Source organism: Pocillopora damicornis, chromosome 2, assembly GCF_964200805.1.
Source record: "Pocillopora damicornis chromosome 2, jaPocDami1.2, whole genome shotgun sequence".
Lineage (NCBI taxonomy): Eukaryota > Metazoa > Cnidaria > Anthozoa > Scleractinia > Pocilloporidae > Pocillopora > Pocillopora damicornis.
The window spans coordinates 20,610,393-20,624,746 of record NC_142671.1 but is presented as its reverse complement, the minus strand read 5'-3'; the positions used below and the strand labels follow the sequence as shown (position 1 = coordinate 20,624,746).

Genomic DNA, 14,354 nt, shown 5'->3' with positions numbered 1-14,354 from the left:
CAACGCAAATTGGTACAAACGAATTCATGGCGAAAAGTTAACTAGGCGTCCCAAAAAATGATTTTTGAGAGAATTCAGCACTTTGTTGCAGCTGTTTTATCAGGAAAGGATTAAAGCAATGTTGATACGTGGACAGTGTAAGTTTTTGTCCAAATAACCATGAAATATGTGTTAAAATCTACCGATAAAGTTCTCTCCTTTCGTAAGGTTTATTGGGAAATCGACATCTGGTAATGGTCTTGAAATATCACAAAGTTACGTATAAATCAGAAGAAATTGCCCCATAAATTACTTTCAGTAAAATTGACGTGTGTACAACCAATTTTAATACTAGCTAACGTCTTTTATACACAAATTATGGCTTCCAGAATTTTAAATCCTCAAAGGAGAGAAGTCGTTGTCAGAGGAGACGGAAATTGTTTTTACCGAGCTATTACTCTCTGGAATGATGAAATAAGTGATGAGAAACATGAAGAAATCCGCACGTTGAGTTCTAGTTTGATAGAGAGAAAAGCGAAGGTGTTTGAGCCGCTACTTTTCTCTTCGAACTCCGTGGAAGATCATGTCAAGAACAGCAAGATAACGGGAGCTTTAGCTGAAACTGGACATCTTCAGCTGCGCATCGCTCCTCGAGCGACCCATTTGCACCTTTTCATTGTCGCAGAAAAAATGGTACATCTTTGAACCGATTATGAACATTGATTCGTTTTCATCGATCACGAAAAAAAAGTGCAGTTGTCCAATCACTCAAATATATCATGATGATTATGCCCAAGTAAATAATTTTAATCTCCTTCTGCCTAGAGGTAGCTGTTGTGGTGCTCCTCTGCCTGAGAATACAGCATCCTCTGTTTCAATAGATTTAGAAAACAATGGTAAGTCAGTCATATACCAAAGCTGTGAACAGATGTCACAAACTCATCCTTCCTTCAAACCACCTTCAATTAAAGCTACAGAATCCAAGCAACCTGGTCAAGATCTAGCTTCTTTAAATACAAAAACATTGTCTTCATACTCTTAAACAACTGTGAATAAGCCAACTCAATCTCCAGAAGCTACCAGTGCCAGCTAAACCTCTTCTGTGAAACAGCTAAATCTAGCTACATGTACTAAACCTTCTGCTGTCCATTATCCATCTTATTCTACCATAACCAGTTCCCAAACATCTACAGACAAAAGTGCATGTAACACTACCAAGCAACCACCTTCAAAAATAGCCATCACTACATCTACCAGTCCCAACTTTGACCAAATGGATGTGAAACAAATTAAAGCACTTATTTCTGCCCAGCATGTTCAATTCTCCATTTACCACAAACCTGAACTTATTAAGCTAGTTAGAGCAGTTGCTTTTGTGGACCTTCCTACTGACCCTGACTTTGAAAGTGAGTTCATTGATGAATGTTTGTTAAGATGCCTTGTGCTTCCAGTGGGACAAAAATTTTGGACCCCTTCCAAATGGCATCATTATCCAGTGTCTTCTCCCAGCTCCCTCCATTTGGACTAATGGACATTTTTAATCATCTAATAATGAGCAAAACTGATTAGGATAAAAGCATGTTATCCTCCTGGTGCTCATTTGAAGAGTGTAATCTATGTACAAATGGCCATGTTCAGAGCCTTGGAGTAAATGCTACAAAGGACCTTGATGGCAGTATTTTTTTGTGTGTTTGTAGCTGGAGTTATACCAACTCAGAAAGAAAAAAACTCAAGAAGGCGATAAACTATACAGGCTCTGGTTTGTTTTGGACTCAACTGGGTCTGTGTATTTTGCATTTTGTAGGTGCCAGGGTGAAGCTGATCAAGGATGCAGACATTTAGGTGCAACTTTGTTTGAACTTGATGTTTTTCTTTCAAATCAAAGAAAGTCTGTCACCTCTATGTCTGCATATTGGAACCCCTTGCCAACACCTACACACAAACCTGTCCCTACATTTCCAAAAGCTCTTTGATGAAAAAGAAAAGAAAAATAACATCATATGATGATTTCTGGAGTGATTCCTTTAATCCTAGACCCATGAAAGGTAGAAAGGAAATAACTTGTATAGAAAAATTTTGTTTTGCAAAGAAACTTAGAAAAATTGATCTTTGTTCTGGTATTCTTGATTTTTTACCATTTTCCGTAAACTATGATGAAAATGAAGATTTTTCTTCACATCTTGATAATATATCTCACCTGACCATATTATCTCAAGCTGAGAATTATGTCAAGATAAATTTTTATAAGCTATTAGAGGACAACCTTTCAAACTTTGCTTAAGAATTTCTAAAAGCCTTGACCTTTTGAGACAATGATCGAATGACTATAAACAAAGCAACCATAGGACAACACAACAACAAAACCTGCATGAGATGAGACACCTTTCAGTTATGGGGAAAAAGTAAAATCTTTATACCCAACAAAAAAACTGTAGACAAAGATCCTCATACTGATGTATCACTCACTGTTAAAAATACCACTGAACAAAAAGAATTTAAAGAAAACAAAGTGTGTCCTGAAACCATAGAACAATAGAATAAGAAAATCCAAAATTTTATCACTCAAAATTCAGTGAAGAACAGCATTGTTTATTTGATCTTCTGGAGCCAGGTCTCCTAATTATTAGCAGTTATTTTTGGATAGGAGCAAGTCTAAATGGTAATAGAAAATCTCAGTGTTGTGATCCTACAGAAATAGGGATAAATTATCTATTTTTAAGGAAGGACCTTGACTCTAAAATTGCTTTCCTGCTACCAACTGTTGATGGAAAAAAGATGAGAATGGGAATTTTTCTCAACAAAAATCGTCTACATTATTTCCAAGTTCAGACTGGCATGGCAGTTTTGGGTTTAAAAACTTGCGATTTTGTTACCTATACTAGTAAAGGAATATTTATTGTTACTATTAATATTAGTGATAAGTTTTGGGAAACTGTTGTAGCAACAGTTTGCAAGTTTTATTGTCAGCAAGTAGTTCCTTCTTTCCTGATGGAAGCCTTACCTAATGACAATTTTCACACAAAAACTGGTTTTTTTTTTATTTAAACTGGTTTAATGTTTGAACTTGAACTTGATTTCCAGAGAAAAAATAAGTAAGAAGAGCTCCATTACATTGCTATTCTCCTGAAAGATAAAGTTGCTCAAATCATTTTCCTAATATTCTGAAGTGGCAGTTGTGGCTCTAAATCATCTTTATTGTCATTTTCAGATCCTTCAGATACTGAAATGAATTTTGAACTGGCAAAAATCAAAGCTGCAAGAGATGTCCCAACTGAACAACAAACTTATTAATCAGTATGAGGAATTTACCCTCTTTCTTTTGATTAAAGCGTGAATCAAAAATCTTTATAATCTTTAAATAAATTTATCGTTAGATGCACTATTATCATCCAGCATTCTTAATTATAAAAATATCTCTATTCTTCAAAAAAATAATGATAATGAAATTTGTGATGTTCACCGTCGGAACCGTTGAAGAAGAAAAGAAGAAATGAAAAAAAGAAGTTTCTATTCAACTACATTCGTTCAGCGCTTAACTGGACGCAGTCGAAATGCTGTGATAATAGCTGAGAGTATTCGCTCAAGAATATTCTCTCCACCAATCAGACCGCGTTTATCTTCTTGTCCCTTTCGCTTCCTGTGATTTTAACCTAAGTTCTGATTGGCTGTTGTGATTTCTTTGATTTAATTGCGTTTGCGCTGCTCAATTTACTGACTGCATTATTTGCTTTACAACCATATGGGAGGGCAAGTGGTACTACATTAAACTGGTTTTGCGTATATCCATCTTACACCCAAGTACCCCAAAATTCAAAACTGGTTTCGGGTACAATTAAAACAGCTTGCTCCGTCATGATAAGCGGTTCGGGACGAGCATTTCTTCGCTCGCGGGTAAGTACGAGGCCTTGAGTCAGACGAGGTGTTCATGGCTCGCATTGTTGGCTCACATTGCATCATTAGTGCCAGGCCCCAAGCAAACCTCTTCTAGCTCCTCGGCTCGTCTAAATCTTCCCGCGGGCGGTGAAACACGCGCCCTGCAACACTCTTAATGATGAGGGCCCACGCGCCGGCCACTGTCAAGAGCAGATAGTCGTGGGCTTGTTCCTTCACGAGTATTCTTATAGATAGGCCCGCGTATTCTAGAATCATGTTTCTTTACCCCTTGGTCTTGGTCCAGGATCGAAACCGCAGGAGGGAACACGTAAGCCACATTCACGCTTATCATCTCAAAATTAGAAGGATTTCTTTTACGAATGTTTACCTGTCGTACTTCGCAAGTTGTCGTAGATCATAGAAAAACCGCGACGACAAAACAACTGAGAGGTGAAGGAAGAAAGGTTTCTTCTCGATTTCGAAAGTCTTCACACATCACCCACGCGTCAGTTACTCCTCAAGCTTTTTGGTAAACCGTCACGTTTATCGGAACTGCATCAGAATAAGGGGTGTCTACAAAACGAAGACCGAAGACCGAAGACCGAAGACCGAAGACCGAAAAACGAAGACCGAAAAACGAAGACCGAAAAACGAAGACCCTAATTTTTTTGCCCGAATAAGGCACGGACAGTTAAAAAACTAACCCAAAGCGTTCCTCAGCACCAACCGATGTGAAATTAACAGGGGTCTTCGTTTTGTAGAAAAGCCCCCCTAAATCTACAAAACGAAGACCGAAAAACGAAGACCGAAAAACGAAGACCGAAAAACGAAGACCCTAATTTTTTTGCCCGAATAAGGCACGGACAGTTAAAAAACTAACCCAAAGCGTTCCTCAGCACAAACCGATGTGAAATTAATGTGACGCCAATTGACGCGAAATAACCGCGGCTTTTGTTTTCCGTTTAAAAAGAACCGTGTGGATCTAAAAAGTAAAGACCGTTGCTAAAACTGTTTGCGAGTAAACAAATAATTTAAAGCACTAAGGAAGACCGGGAGCGTTATTTGTTCTTATTTGGGTCATAATTGAATGTCTTCATTTGAAAAACTCTTTTTAGTTGGAACTCTTGTTGCTCTCACTTGACTTGTAAATTTCTCACTTTTTAGTCCGGAACCCGAAAAAAGGTAATTTACATTTTACCGGAAGTACAAACTTTCAGAGCAATTAACTGACACAAGCCAAACATTTCTGGAGAATAAAAAAACACAAATGAAACAATTTTTCAAATTTCTAAACAGACAAATACCTTTTCTCTGCAAGCTATTGACGTTAACTTTAGTGCCAACACGTACAACGGAACTTTTTGCCGGCTGATTGCACTCTACAGACATAAAGCTCATGAAATCTAGCCGCTTTTCACCAACCATAAATGATTGACAGTTCTCGCCTTTTTGCGTTTTGCATTTTGGCAAAAGCCTGACTTACCGCCGGCCTGATTATTTCGCTCTTCTTTGGTTGAATTGCGGTCATATCAAAATCTACAAAACGAAGACCGAAGACCGAAAAACGAAGACCGAATAAGGCACGGACAGTTAAAAAACTAACCCAAAGCGTTCCTCAGCACCAACCGATGTGAAATTAACAGGGGTCTTCGTTTTGTAGAAAAGCCCCCCTAAATCTACAAAACGAAGACCGAAAAACGAAGACCGAAAAACGAAGACCGAAAAACGAAGACCCTAATTTTTTTGCCCGAATAAGGCACGGACAGTTAAAAAACTAACCCAAAGCGTTCCTCAGCACAAACCGATGTGAAATTAACAGGGGTCTTCGTTTTGTAGAAAAGCCCCCCTAAATCTACAAAACGAAGACCGAAGACCGAAGACCGAAGACCGAAGACCGAAGACCGAAGACCGAAGACCGAAGACCGAAGACCGAAAAACGAAGACCGAAAAACGAAGACCCTAATTTACAAAATTACAAAATTAATCCTTTGCACTGATGTTTTTTGCCATTTCTCATTGTGAATGCTACTATCTCTAGTAACTTTCCTAGTATTAAGCAGAGTACTGAATATTTCCTACATGCTGTAAAATTACTAGATAATGGGAAGCTTAAGATCAGCTAGAAATTGTGAAATACCTCGTGTTACAAAAATACTTTAATGCTGTACAACTCCTGCACCCCCTAAGCTGGCCTCCTTTGCGATTTAAAACCGCATCAGTCTAGACAACTGATGCACCCCTTTTTGTCGCGCGCGGTTGAAATCGGCAACGTGTAATAGTAATTCGGGTTCCGAACTAAAAAGTGAGAAATTTACAAGTCAAGTGAGAGCAACAAGAGTTCCAACTAAAAAGAGTTTTTCAAATGAAGACATTCAATTATGACCCAAATAAGAACAAATAACGCTCCCGGTCTTCCTTAGTGCTTTAAATTATTTGTTTACTCGCAAACAGTTTTAGCAACGGTCTTTACTTTTTAGATCCACACGGTTCTTTTTAAACGGAAAACAAAAGCCGCGGTTATTTCGCGTCAATTGGCGTCACATTAATTTCACATCGGTTTGTGCTGAGGAACGCTTTGGGTTAGTTTTTTAACTGTCCGTGCCTTATTCGGGCAAAAAAATTAGGGTCTTCGTTTTTCGGTCTTCGTTTTTCGGTCTTCGTTTTGTAGATTTAGGGGGGCTTTTCTACAAAACGAAGACCCCTGTTAATTTCACATCGGTTGGTGCTGAGGAACGCTTTGGGTTAGTTTTTTAACTGTCCGTGCCTTATTCGGGCAAAAAAATTAGGGTCTTCGTTTTTCGGTCTTCGTCAGTTTTTCGGTCTTCGTTTTTCGGTCTTCGGTCTTCGGTCTTCGGTCTTCGGTCTTCGTTTTGTAGACACCCTCAGAATAAGGGCACATGTAAGCCATGTTCACGCATTCTTCTTAAAAAACCTCTACTCAAAATTAAAACAGAGAGCCTGTTTTATAGAAGGCTACCTGACGTAGTCGTTAAAATGGTGAACACAGATTATTTCGCTTCCTCCAGATTATAGTTCGGCATCAATTCATTCAATAACACTTTTCAACAGAAGCGTGTTTGAAACGTTCCAGTCCAGCTCTATAGTACTGCTGTCAGCACAGGCAACAATAACAATTCGCGGAAATGATGCTACAGTACTTCCTACATTTTGATCGCCTCAGCGGTCAATAGCTCAGTGGGCGTGAGTTAGAGAATGGCTTAGGTCAAGCCGGCTTTTCTTTTCCTTTGGAGACTCTTACGACCCTCTTACGGCCCTGTTATTTGGTTTGTTACGCGTAGGCGGCTATCCATGCTTATAAATCACTCCCTCCGTAGCCGTTTTTTCTTTGGCCATCTTACAGTTGAGGCAAATCACAAACATCATCATTGAGTGAAAAAATTATGAAATCACACCTTTTCATTTCTTACTTTATTAACTTTTTACCAGTACAGGCGATCGTCATTAAATTATTCCTTTGTCTGTGATTTTTTCCCACGGAAAATCCATTGTGTGTTTCCGACGGGCGTCATTTAATTTGATGCGGTTGTTTTTCTTTCATTGACTGACAAATAATGAAATTGTGAGGGAAAATGGCGTTAAGTGGCACAATAGATTGCCAAAGATAACAAGTCTATTGTTATTTGCTAATGAACACGTTAGCTAACACTGTTCTTAATAGAATTCTTAATTGCCTTTGAGCAGGCTTAATTTGCAAATTTGAGTGAAATTGTTCAGTTATAGTAAATAAACATAAGGGGAGAGAAAGAGTATCCACGTATCCACAACACTTAAGACTTTCTGTAAAATTCGCTGTAACTGTCAGTGCTTTCGATGTTTAGAAAATCTGTTTCACTACATCGTCACATGTCAAAGCCAGCCGGCGTCTTGATAAAAAAACCCAGAGCGTCAAGTGGTGAATTGAAGACTTGTCCGAACGATATTAAATTTCACAGATAAGGTCGCGCTCCTGACCTTCAATACCACCATGAAAGCGTGTAATAAATGGAACAAGGCGATGATAGCACCTTTAATGTACTTTAGCTTCTACAATAAAACGATTTTGCCGACGAAACACTTGTAACTCGTGCTTGTTTCTTCGGTCTCCTTCTCTGACTGTCTGCGGACGTGCTTGTGAGTTTCTGACGTTTCTTAGCAGATCCATAATTATTTCACTGTTATGTTACCATAAACAAATCAGGTCTAAGCCGGACGGTAAGTTAGTTGGAGTGTTACGAGCTCAACCACGTACCACTGGCCGGGACTGTACATGGATTCATAGTCCTGAAGACATGCGGATCACGTGGCAGGCGTTTGATCGCCCGAGAAGTTGCCTTTGTCAGGGAATGAGCAGTCCATTGGTGTCGAGTTAAGGCATCAGAGCGACTGTATTTTTGACCGCAACCCAACACAACACACGTAAATACTTTTTTCTCGGAATTTTGAAGATGTGTCTTTTGATGTTTGCTTAAATGATCTTTTCGTCCAAACGCCTTATTGCATATGTCGCACTTGTGAGGGCGAACACCGGTGTGGATGCGTTTGTGGCGCGTCAATTCCTCGTTGCGAGCGAATCGTCTATCGCAGCCATCAAAAGTACATTGAAAAGGCTTTTCCCCAGTGTGAATCCTCAAGTGACCTTGAAGCTGACCGTTGTTGCTGCATCGTATGTCGCATAACGGACAAGGGTATTTCTTCTTTCTTCCTTTTCCATTCAAGTTTGGGACACAAGCGTTCGATTTTTCGACCGATTCCTCCAGTACTTGTAAGACGGACGCACCGGATTTAAAATTCTTGGGCGGTTGATCAGAATTTTGTGGCACGACACAAAGAGAAGGAATAACAGCCTGAGAATCAAAACTCATCGGAGACGCTTGGACATTAACAGGGGGTGGAGGCGTTGTAGTGAAAGCAGCAGCAAAGCCAAGTGGTCCCACCGGCTGCTTCCAAAGCGATGACGAATTTCCCAGCTCAGGCGGACGAAAGATTTGTTGAAGAGTCGGCAGCGGAGGTGCGTGAAAAAGAATCGTTGGTTTGAAAACGCGAAACAAACCCAGATTATTTTGTGTGGCTTGCATGATTCAAACAGCTCCAACAAAACACAAGAAATGTGCTTTGCTTGACAAGATGGGATTGACACGGAGTTAGGTGGGGTGACAAACGACCAATCACAGTGCTCGTTGTCGACCGCACTGTAAATGGAGAAGATAAACTAAACCTTTCATGGCTGGGCGTGATAGGGGGCATGAGAGATTTGAAGGGCCACCTCGTAGTATCAGTCTGAAAGGATGCTTTTATCGCAATGTTAGATCACAAAGTTTGCTTAGTTCACAAAAATGCTTCCTAGCACGGATTACACAGATTGAGATAATCCAGCTTGGTAGAGGGTTTAAGTCGTGTTTCGCCGATAAATTCTTAGTTCTGCTTTGTATAAATATTTATCGGCACCTATCATATATATCTCAAATGAAAACAATCGAACAGTAAAACCTCACACAGCAGTGAATGATAAACACAACCCAGGAGGCGGGATCATTGAGTTTAAAAGAGAAACAACATGTCTTAATAAGAAAATAACAGTTGGGCTCATTTGTGCCAGAAACGCTAAATGGATTTATGGCGATGAAAAAGGACGATTTATTTATGTTTGGTCAAAAGTACCTCCAGGCATGAAATGATATCCTCTCGAGTTTACGGGTGAATAAAAAAGGCGGAGATTGGTGAGATTCTCAGCGCTTGCAAGCAGTAGTAGTTTTTGTGCTTGATATATGGTCTGTTTCTCATCAATCTAATACTATTAGCATATTTGTGCAATTTACACTTAAGGCTGTATTGGGACTCACGCCCGCGCCGCACTGAATGAACCGATTACATCGCAGTTCGGAATCTTCAACACCGGAAATTATTTGGGAAGCTCTGAGGTCAGGGCAGGCATTGAAAAATAAAAGGTCACTAACTTCCTGTTCGATTACACGCAACACACCCCCGGTGAATGAAAATAGTGGAGATGCCATAATGAACAAATGGCAAATACATCTGTCTCTAGGACCTCCCATGCTAACGGTGAAATAACAGCGGTTGAAACGTTGAGCAAGAATTACTGGACCACAGGGAAATATGAAAGATCGCTCAGTGCACATGATCAAGTCAAGATTTATTTATTTGGTAGGCATACTCAGACGGTTACGATTATTAAGTGGGAAACGTTCGACTCACCTTCGATTATATTTTGTTACTTGTCAAACCGGTTCTACGCATTAGATGTGATAAGGAGTAGCAAATATTTCGGTGAGCAAACGGTTATAAAGAGATTAATTACAGCTAAATCAGTATTTTATCAATATGCGGAGCAATCAGCTAAAGAATTGTTCAGATTTGTTCGAGCAGTGCACGATAATTGATTTTTTTTCGCCAAAAGTTCACTTTTGTTGAGTGAGCAGCACTTTGTGTGAGCCAAGTATTTTCGAACTGGCGGCCCCACGGGCCGTGTCGAAGGACGTGGGTGTACCGACATATCCCACGGGTTTCCGAGTTAGGGACGTAAGCAGGAATTCACGATCTTTCTTATTCCTAAAAGAAATGCTTTTCGAAACACCTCTGCCTATTAGTCACCGAGTAATTTCAACTGATGATCTCAGTGTGAAGCGTGAACGGACACTTGTACAACTCTCTGCAAAGGGTCATGAAGTATCCGGGTTTGGTTCTAAGCCTCGTTTAGCTAGTTACTTAGTTAGTTCTCCCCGAAAAAATAATGATATCGCCAAACTCCGACTTTGCTTTGCATCAGTCCCAAAAGGTAAAGTGGGAAAGGCAACGCCGAGGGAGACGTCGGTTAAAAAAAAATTTCTAGTTTTGGATAGAATTTCGCGAATGGCTGGATGTGTTCACCGTTTCTTGCGGCGCCACACCTCAACTTCAGCATTACTTACGTGAGCGTGAGCTGGGTTCAGTTCCAAATGGAAGAGGGTCTCAATAAGGTTACCCGTTAGCCGTAAACTGACGGCCAAAAACTAACCGTTAGGCGTAAAAATTGACAATTTTTAACCGTTAGTATTAAAAGATATTACGGTAGAAAAATAATTCTGGTGACAACAATGGAAAGATGTTAACCGCTAGCCGTAGATTGGCCGAAATTTTAACTGTCAGCCGTAAAAGCCCTCGCCTCATTGAGATTCTCATGGAAACTGAAAAAATTTTCCGACAAGGTTTACTTTATCAGATTTCACGTTGTTGTTTTGCAGAGGACAGCTACGAAATATACAAAGTTTTAAAATGCACGTGTTGATACTGTTGTGCCCATTAGATCTTTTGTTTTGTCTAATCCTTGTGGCTGTCGGCGTCGTGGTTTGTTTAAGGTCATTAGCGTGTTAAGCTGAAAACGGGCGTAATGTTCGGTGTTTGAAGAACCTTTAGATCAATAGATCTCACTCGGACAGTGTGAGAGTGGCGCCTCGTGTCGACCGTTAGTAGTTCTAATAACAAAGATCACATAACATCAAATTTGGTGATCCTTTTTTTTTAGCAGCTCCAGCAGTGTAAAGATTAGACAAAAGTAATCCTATGATCATCATGACCAGGCTGCATTTCTCACATGATACCAGACTGATCTCACCTAGGGTTCCTTTAATTAACTCTTAAACCAATAAGAGTGATTCGTAACTATTATCCCCCATCAGTATCACCCCTAAAGCAAGCATTGAGGTCATGAGAATAAAGGAATCACCAACTAAAGAAGCTCTTGATTGTTAAACAAATTCTCTTTGTCGGTACCATAGGAAATGTATAGAGAACATTATGAAGAAAATGAATACTGATGTTAGGATGTAAAGGGTTAAAGCTGGAAGAATTTTCGTTCAACAAAATTAGGATCATTTTAGTCACTGATAAAGTGAAGACTCGAAGATTCCATAGGACCGGGGATGAAAACTGAAGGAAACAAAGGAGAGATATATATTTTTTATACTGGTTTGATTTGAGCTCAAAGGGGAAAAAAACCCAAGTGCACTTTGGGTTCTGTTCTATTGTTATCACTTTAATTTTCGTGAAGCCTAACAGAATCGTTTTTTAATAAAAATTGTGGATTTAAATGGTAAGTAACCCTCTTCGGAAAACCGGTGTTAAAAGTTAAATCTTTTTGACTTGTCGTTGGCCTTTAGGTCACAAGTCAGGATATACAAATCAACAGGTCGTCATCTTCCTGGGGATGATCCGGCATGGTGAAGTCAAGAGGAAGCTATGTCTCTTTAATTTAATTCCATTAAGGGCGTGGCATATGGAGAGCTTAAAGCCAATAGATTATTTTGCGTAGCCTTGAAAAAATTGTCTTAGTTCCTGTCAGATGGAACGGAAACGGATCAAAAGTGCCTTATTAGACTCATTGTAATTGGATATAGGCATCCGGGCCCCATGCCTCCGCTAATTTTATGCAGGTTTCTAATATTCTTTTCCTTTGCCCCCCTGTGCGGCATAGGTCATCCCCAGTCCTCCTCCTTTCCTACCTACCTATTTACTACAGTTCTTTTCCGCTGACTTCTTCAGTTGTATTTTGATCTTCCTCATTTTGATGTAGTTTTGGCCTTGCAGTCGCCTCATTTTTGACTCAGCTAGATTGCGATTATTTCAATAATCCCCTGGGTCGGGACTCTCCTCTCTGAATGAAGGCTGGTTGAGGAGAGATCCAGGAGATTTTAATGAGAGTATAGTGGGTTGGCCTAATGCCCAAACTCAAACCTACACGATCAAAACTTTGCATTGAAGTTTGTCCTTTCCATAGCCAAAGTGACACCATCTCGTTTTTCACCGATGCTTCTGAGCTGAAGTTTGAGAGAAGCTATATCAACAAGGTCTAATTGCTCGTGTGCAGTATACGAAAGGTCGGCAGAGCATGCTAAAGACAATGGGTAGTCTGGGCATTTGAAGAGCACACTTAATGAATCTTCCAAAACCCATTGCCACCATTCAACCTTTCTCTTTTCATCTCTGTTCCTTAATCACACCATAGATTCTTTAGGAGGTCAAATGAATTCAAAAGCAGTCAAGACCCTGACTAGTTTCTTCCCCGAAGAGCTGCCAAAGAGAAATTTAAGGAACGACTTTTTCCTTATCACTCTTACTAATGGCCATTCCACCTTGTGGTAATATATCCTCTTAATCGAATTTAAAAAAGATTAGAATTTTTCGTTTATGCAAGAACACCGCACTTTTTCGGTAAAGCCGATTGGTCTGTCTGTTTGATCCACCGCCGAGCAGCAACAGGAAACGCAAAGGAAATTGAAGTTCAGTCACACTGGAATATACTGTAACTAGTCTTACTATTTTTGTGTTTTAATCTCCGGGTTGTGAGGTCTGGGTTCAAGCTTTATGTCTTCATCCTTATCGTCACCATTCCCCTCTACCGAGATGTTTAATTCTTGTCGTAAGAACTTTTAATCAAATCATTTAAGTTGCAGTTTTCGGCTGAATGTCTTATCGAACAAAACTTACTGAAAAAACAGGTGATGGTTTACAATCTAAGCGTAAAAAATGATAGACGCCTCGCCTTTTGTCCCTTCAACCTTTAATTATAAGTAAATGGATCAGTCCGATTGGCCCCCGCCGACAGTGAAGATGCAACTCGAATCAACCACACACTGAATGCGTCATAATCGCGTACCTCTCAGGAATCATACAGAGAAAAAAAATGGCCCTTATTATTTCTTAAAGAAAAAAAAAAACGAACGGTGAAAGATTTGCAATCTCCTTGAACAATTTTGCGCAGGAAGCATGCAAGTCGTGGTCGGTTGTCAACACTACCGGAAGTCACGGAAACTGACTACACTGTTCCTCCCTGATATTTTCCTAATTTAGACGATTTAAGTTTTAATACTGGTAAAGGCTAAAACATTGTCCACAGGGAAAGTTCAGTATAAAGAATTAATTTGAATAACACTCTGTCCTGTTCAGAATCGTCTTCTGTGACCATAGCAATATCAACGGTCGAGTCACAGAATCACAGAATAGTGATGACTGGGTCACAACCTCGTTAAATAACTTATATCGCAAGCAAGATTAAACTAAAATTGGCTTTTAAGCAGTTAATTTAAACCCGTCCACGAAATTCTGAACATGAGAAATTTGCAGTTTCCAGTTTAAAAGAGACTTTTCCTTTTCTTGGTTTTTGTGACGAACGGAAAGATTTTCGGTTCGTGTACCAAGCACATTCTGTTCCCTCCATCTCCACTCCATGCAGTTTTTCAGCTCACAAACTGACGTCGCGCATCGTGGAACTTATTTACTATTCTTAAGCTCTCCTTTAAAGAGCACTTTCCTGGCAGCAACAGAGAAGCTGCTTGCATATACCCGTATGTGGTGGTGTACTTGACAAGCTTAAATGGTGGATCAAGGAGGGGGGGGGGGGTCCCGAGGGGGCCAAACCCCTTACCCTATTCCCACCAGACCCTTGGGTATTTTTACTCACTGTCTGCCCCAAAAATTCTTGCAACGACAGGAGCGCAAGTCACTTGAGT

The 14,354-nt window shown here is 40.0% G+C and overlaps 1 protein-coding gene and 1 long non-coding RNA gene across 5 annotated transcripts; one reads left to right on the top strand and one right to left on the bottom strand.

Moving 5' to 3' along the window:
* Window position 1: 1 nt before the first annotated feature.
* Window positions 2-3,349, top strand: LOC149050272 (uncharacterized). Of its 4 annotated transcripts, XR_016183754.1 has the most exons (3): window positions 77-137; window positions 807-875; window positions 3,188-3,349. It is a non-coding gene; the product is annotated as an uncharacterized LOC149050272 (long non-coding RNA). The 4 variants fall into 4 exon arrangements; XR_016183755.1 differs by lacking the exon at window positions 3,188-3,349 and having other exon boundaries at window positions 2-137; window positions 369-2,143; XR_016183756.1 differs by lacking the exon at window positions 3,188-3,349 and having other exon boundaries at window positions 9-137; window positions 805-2,143.
* Window positions 3,350-7,266: 3,917 nt separating this feature from the next.
* LOC113681334 (uncharacterized) lies at window positions 7,267-14,190 on the bottom strand. Its single transcript, XM_027198428.2, has one exon. The coding sequence runs from the start codon at window positions 8,925-8,927 to the stop codon at window positions 8,082-8,084; it is 846 nt and encodes a 281-aa protein (XP_027054229.2). The 5' UTR covers window positions 8,928-14,190; the 3' UTR covers window positions 7,267-8,081.
* Window positions 14,191-14,354: the final 164 nt, after the last annotated feature.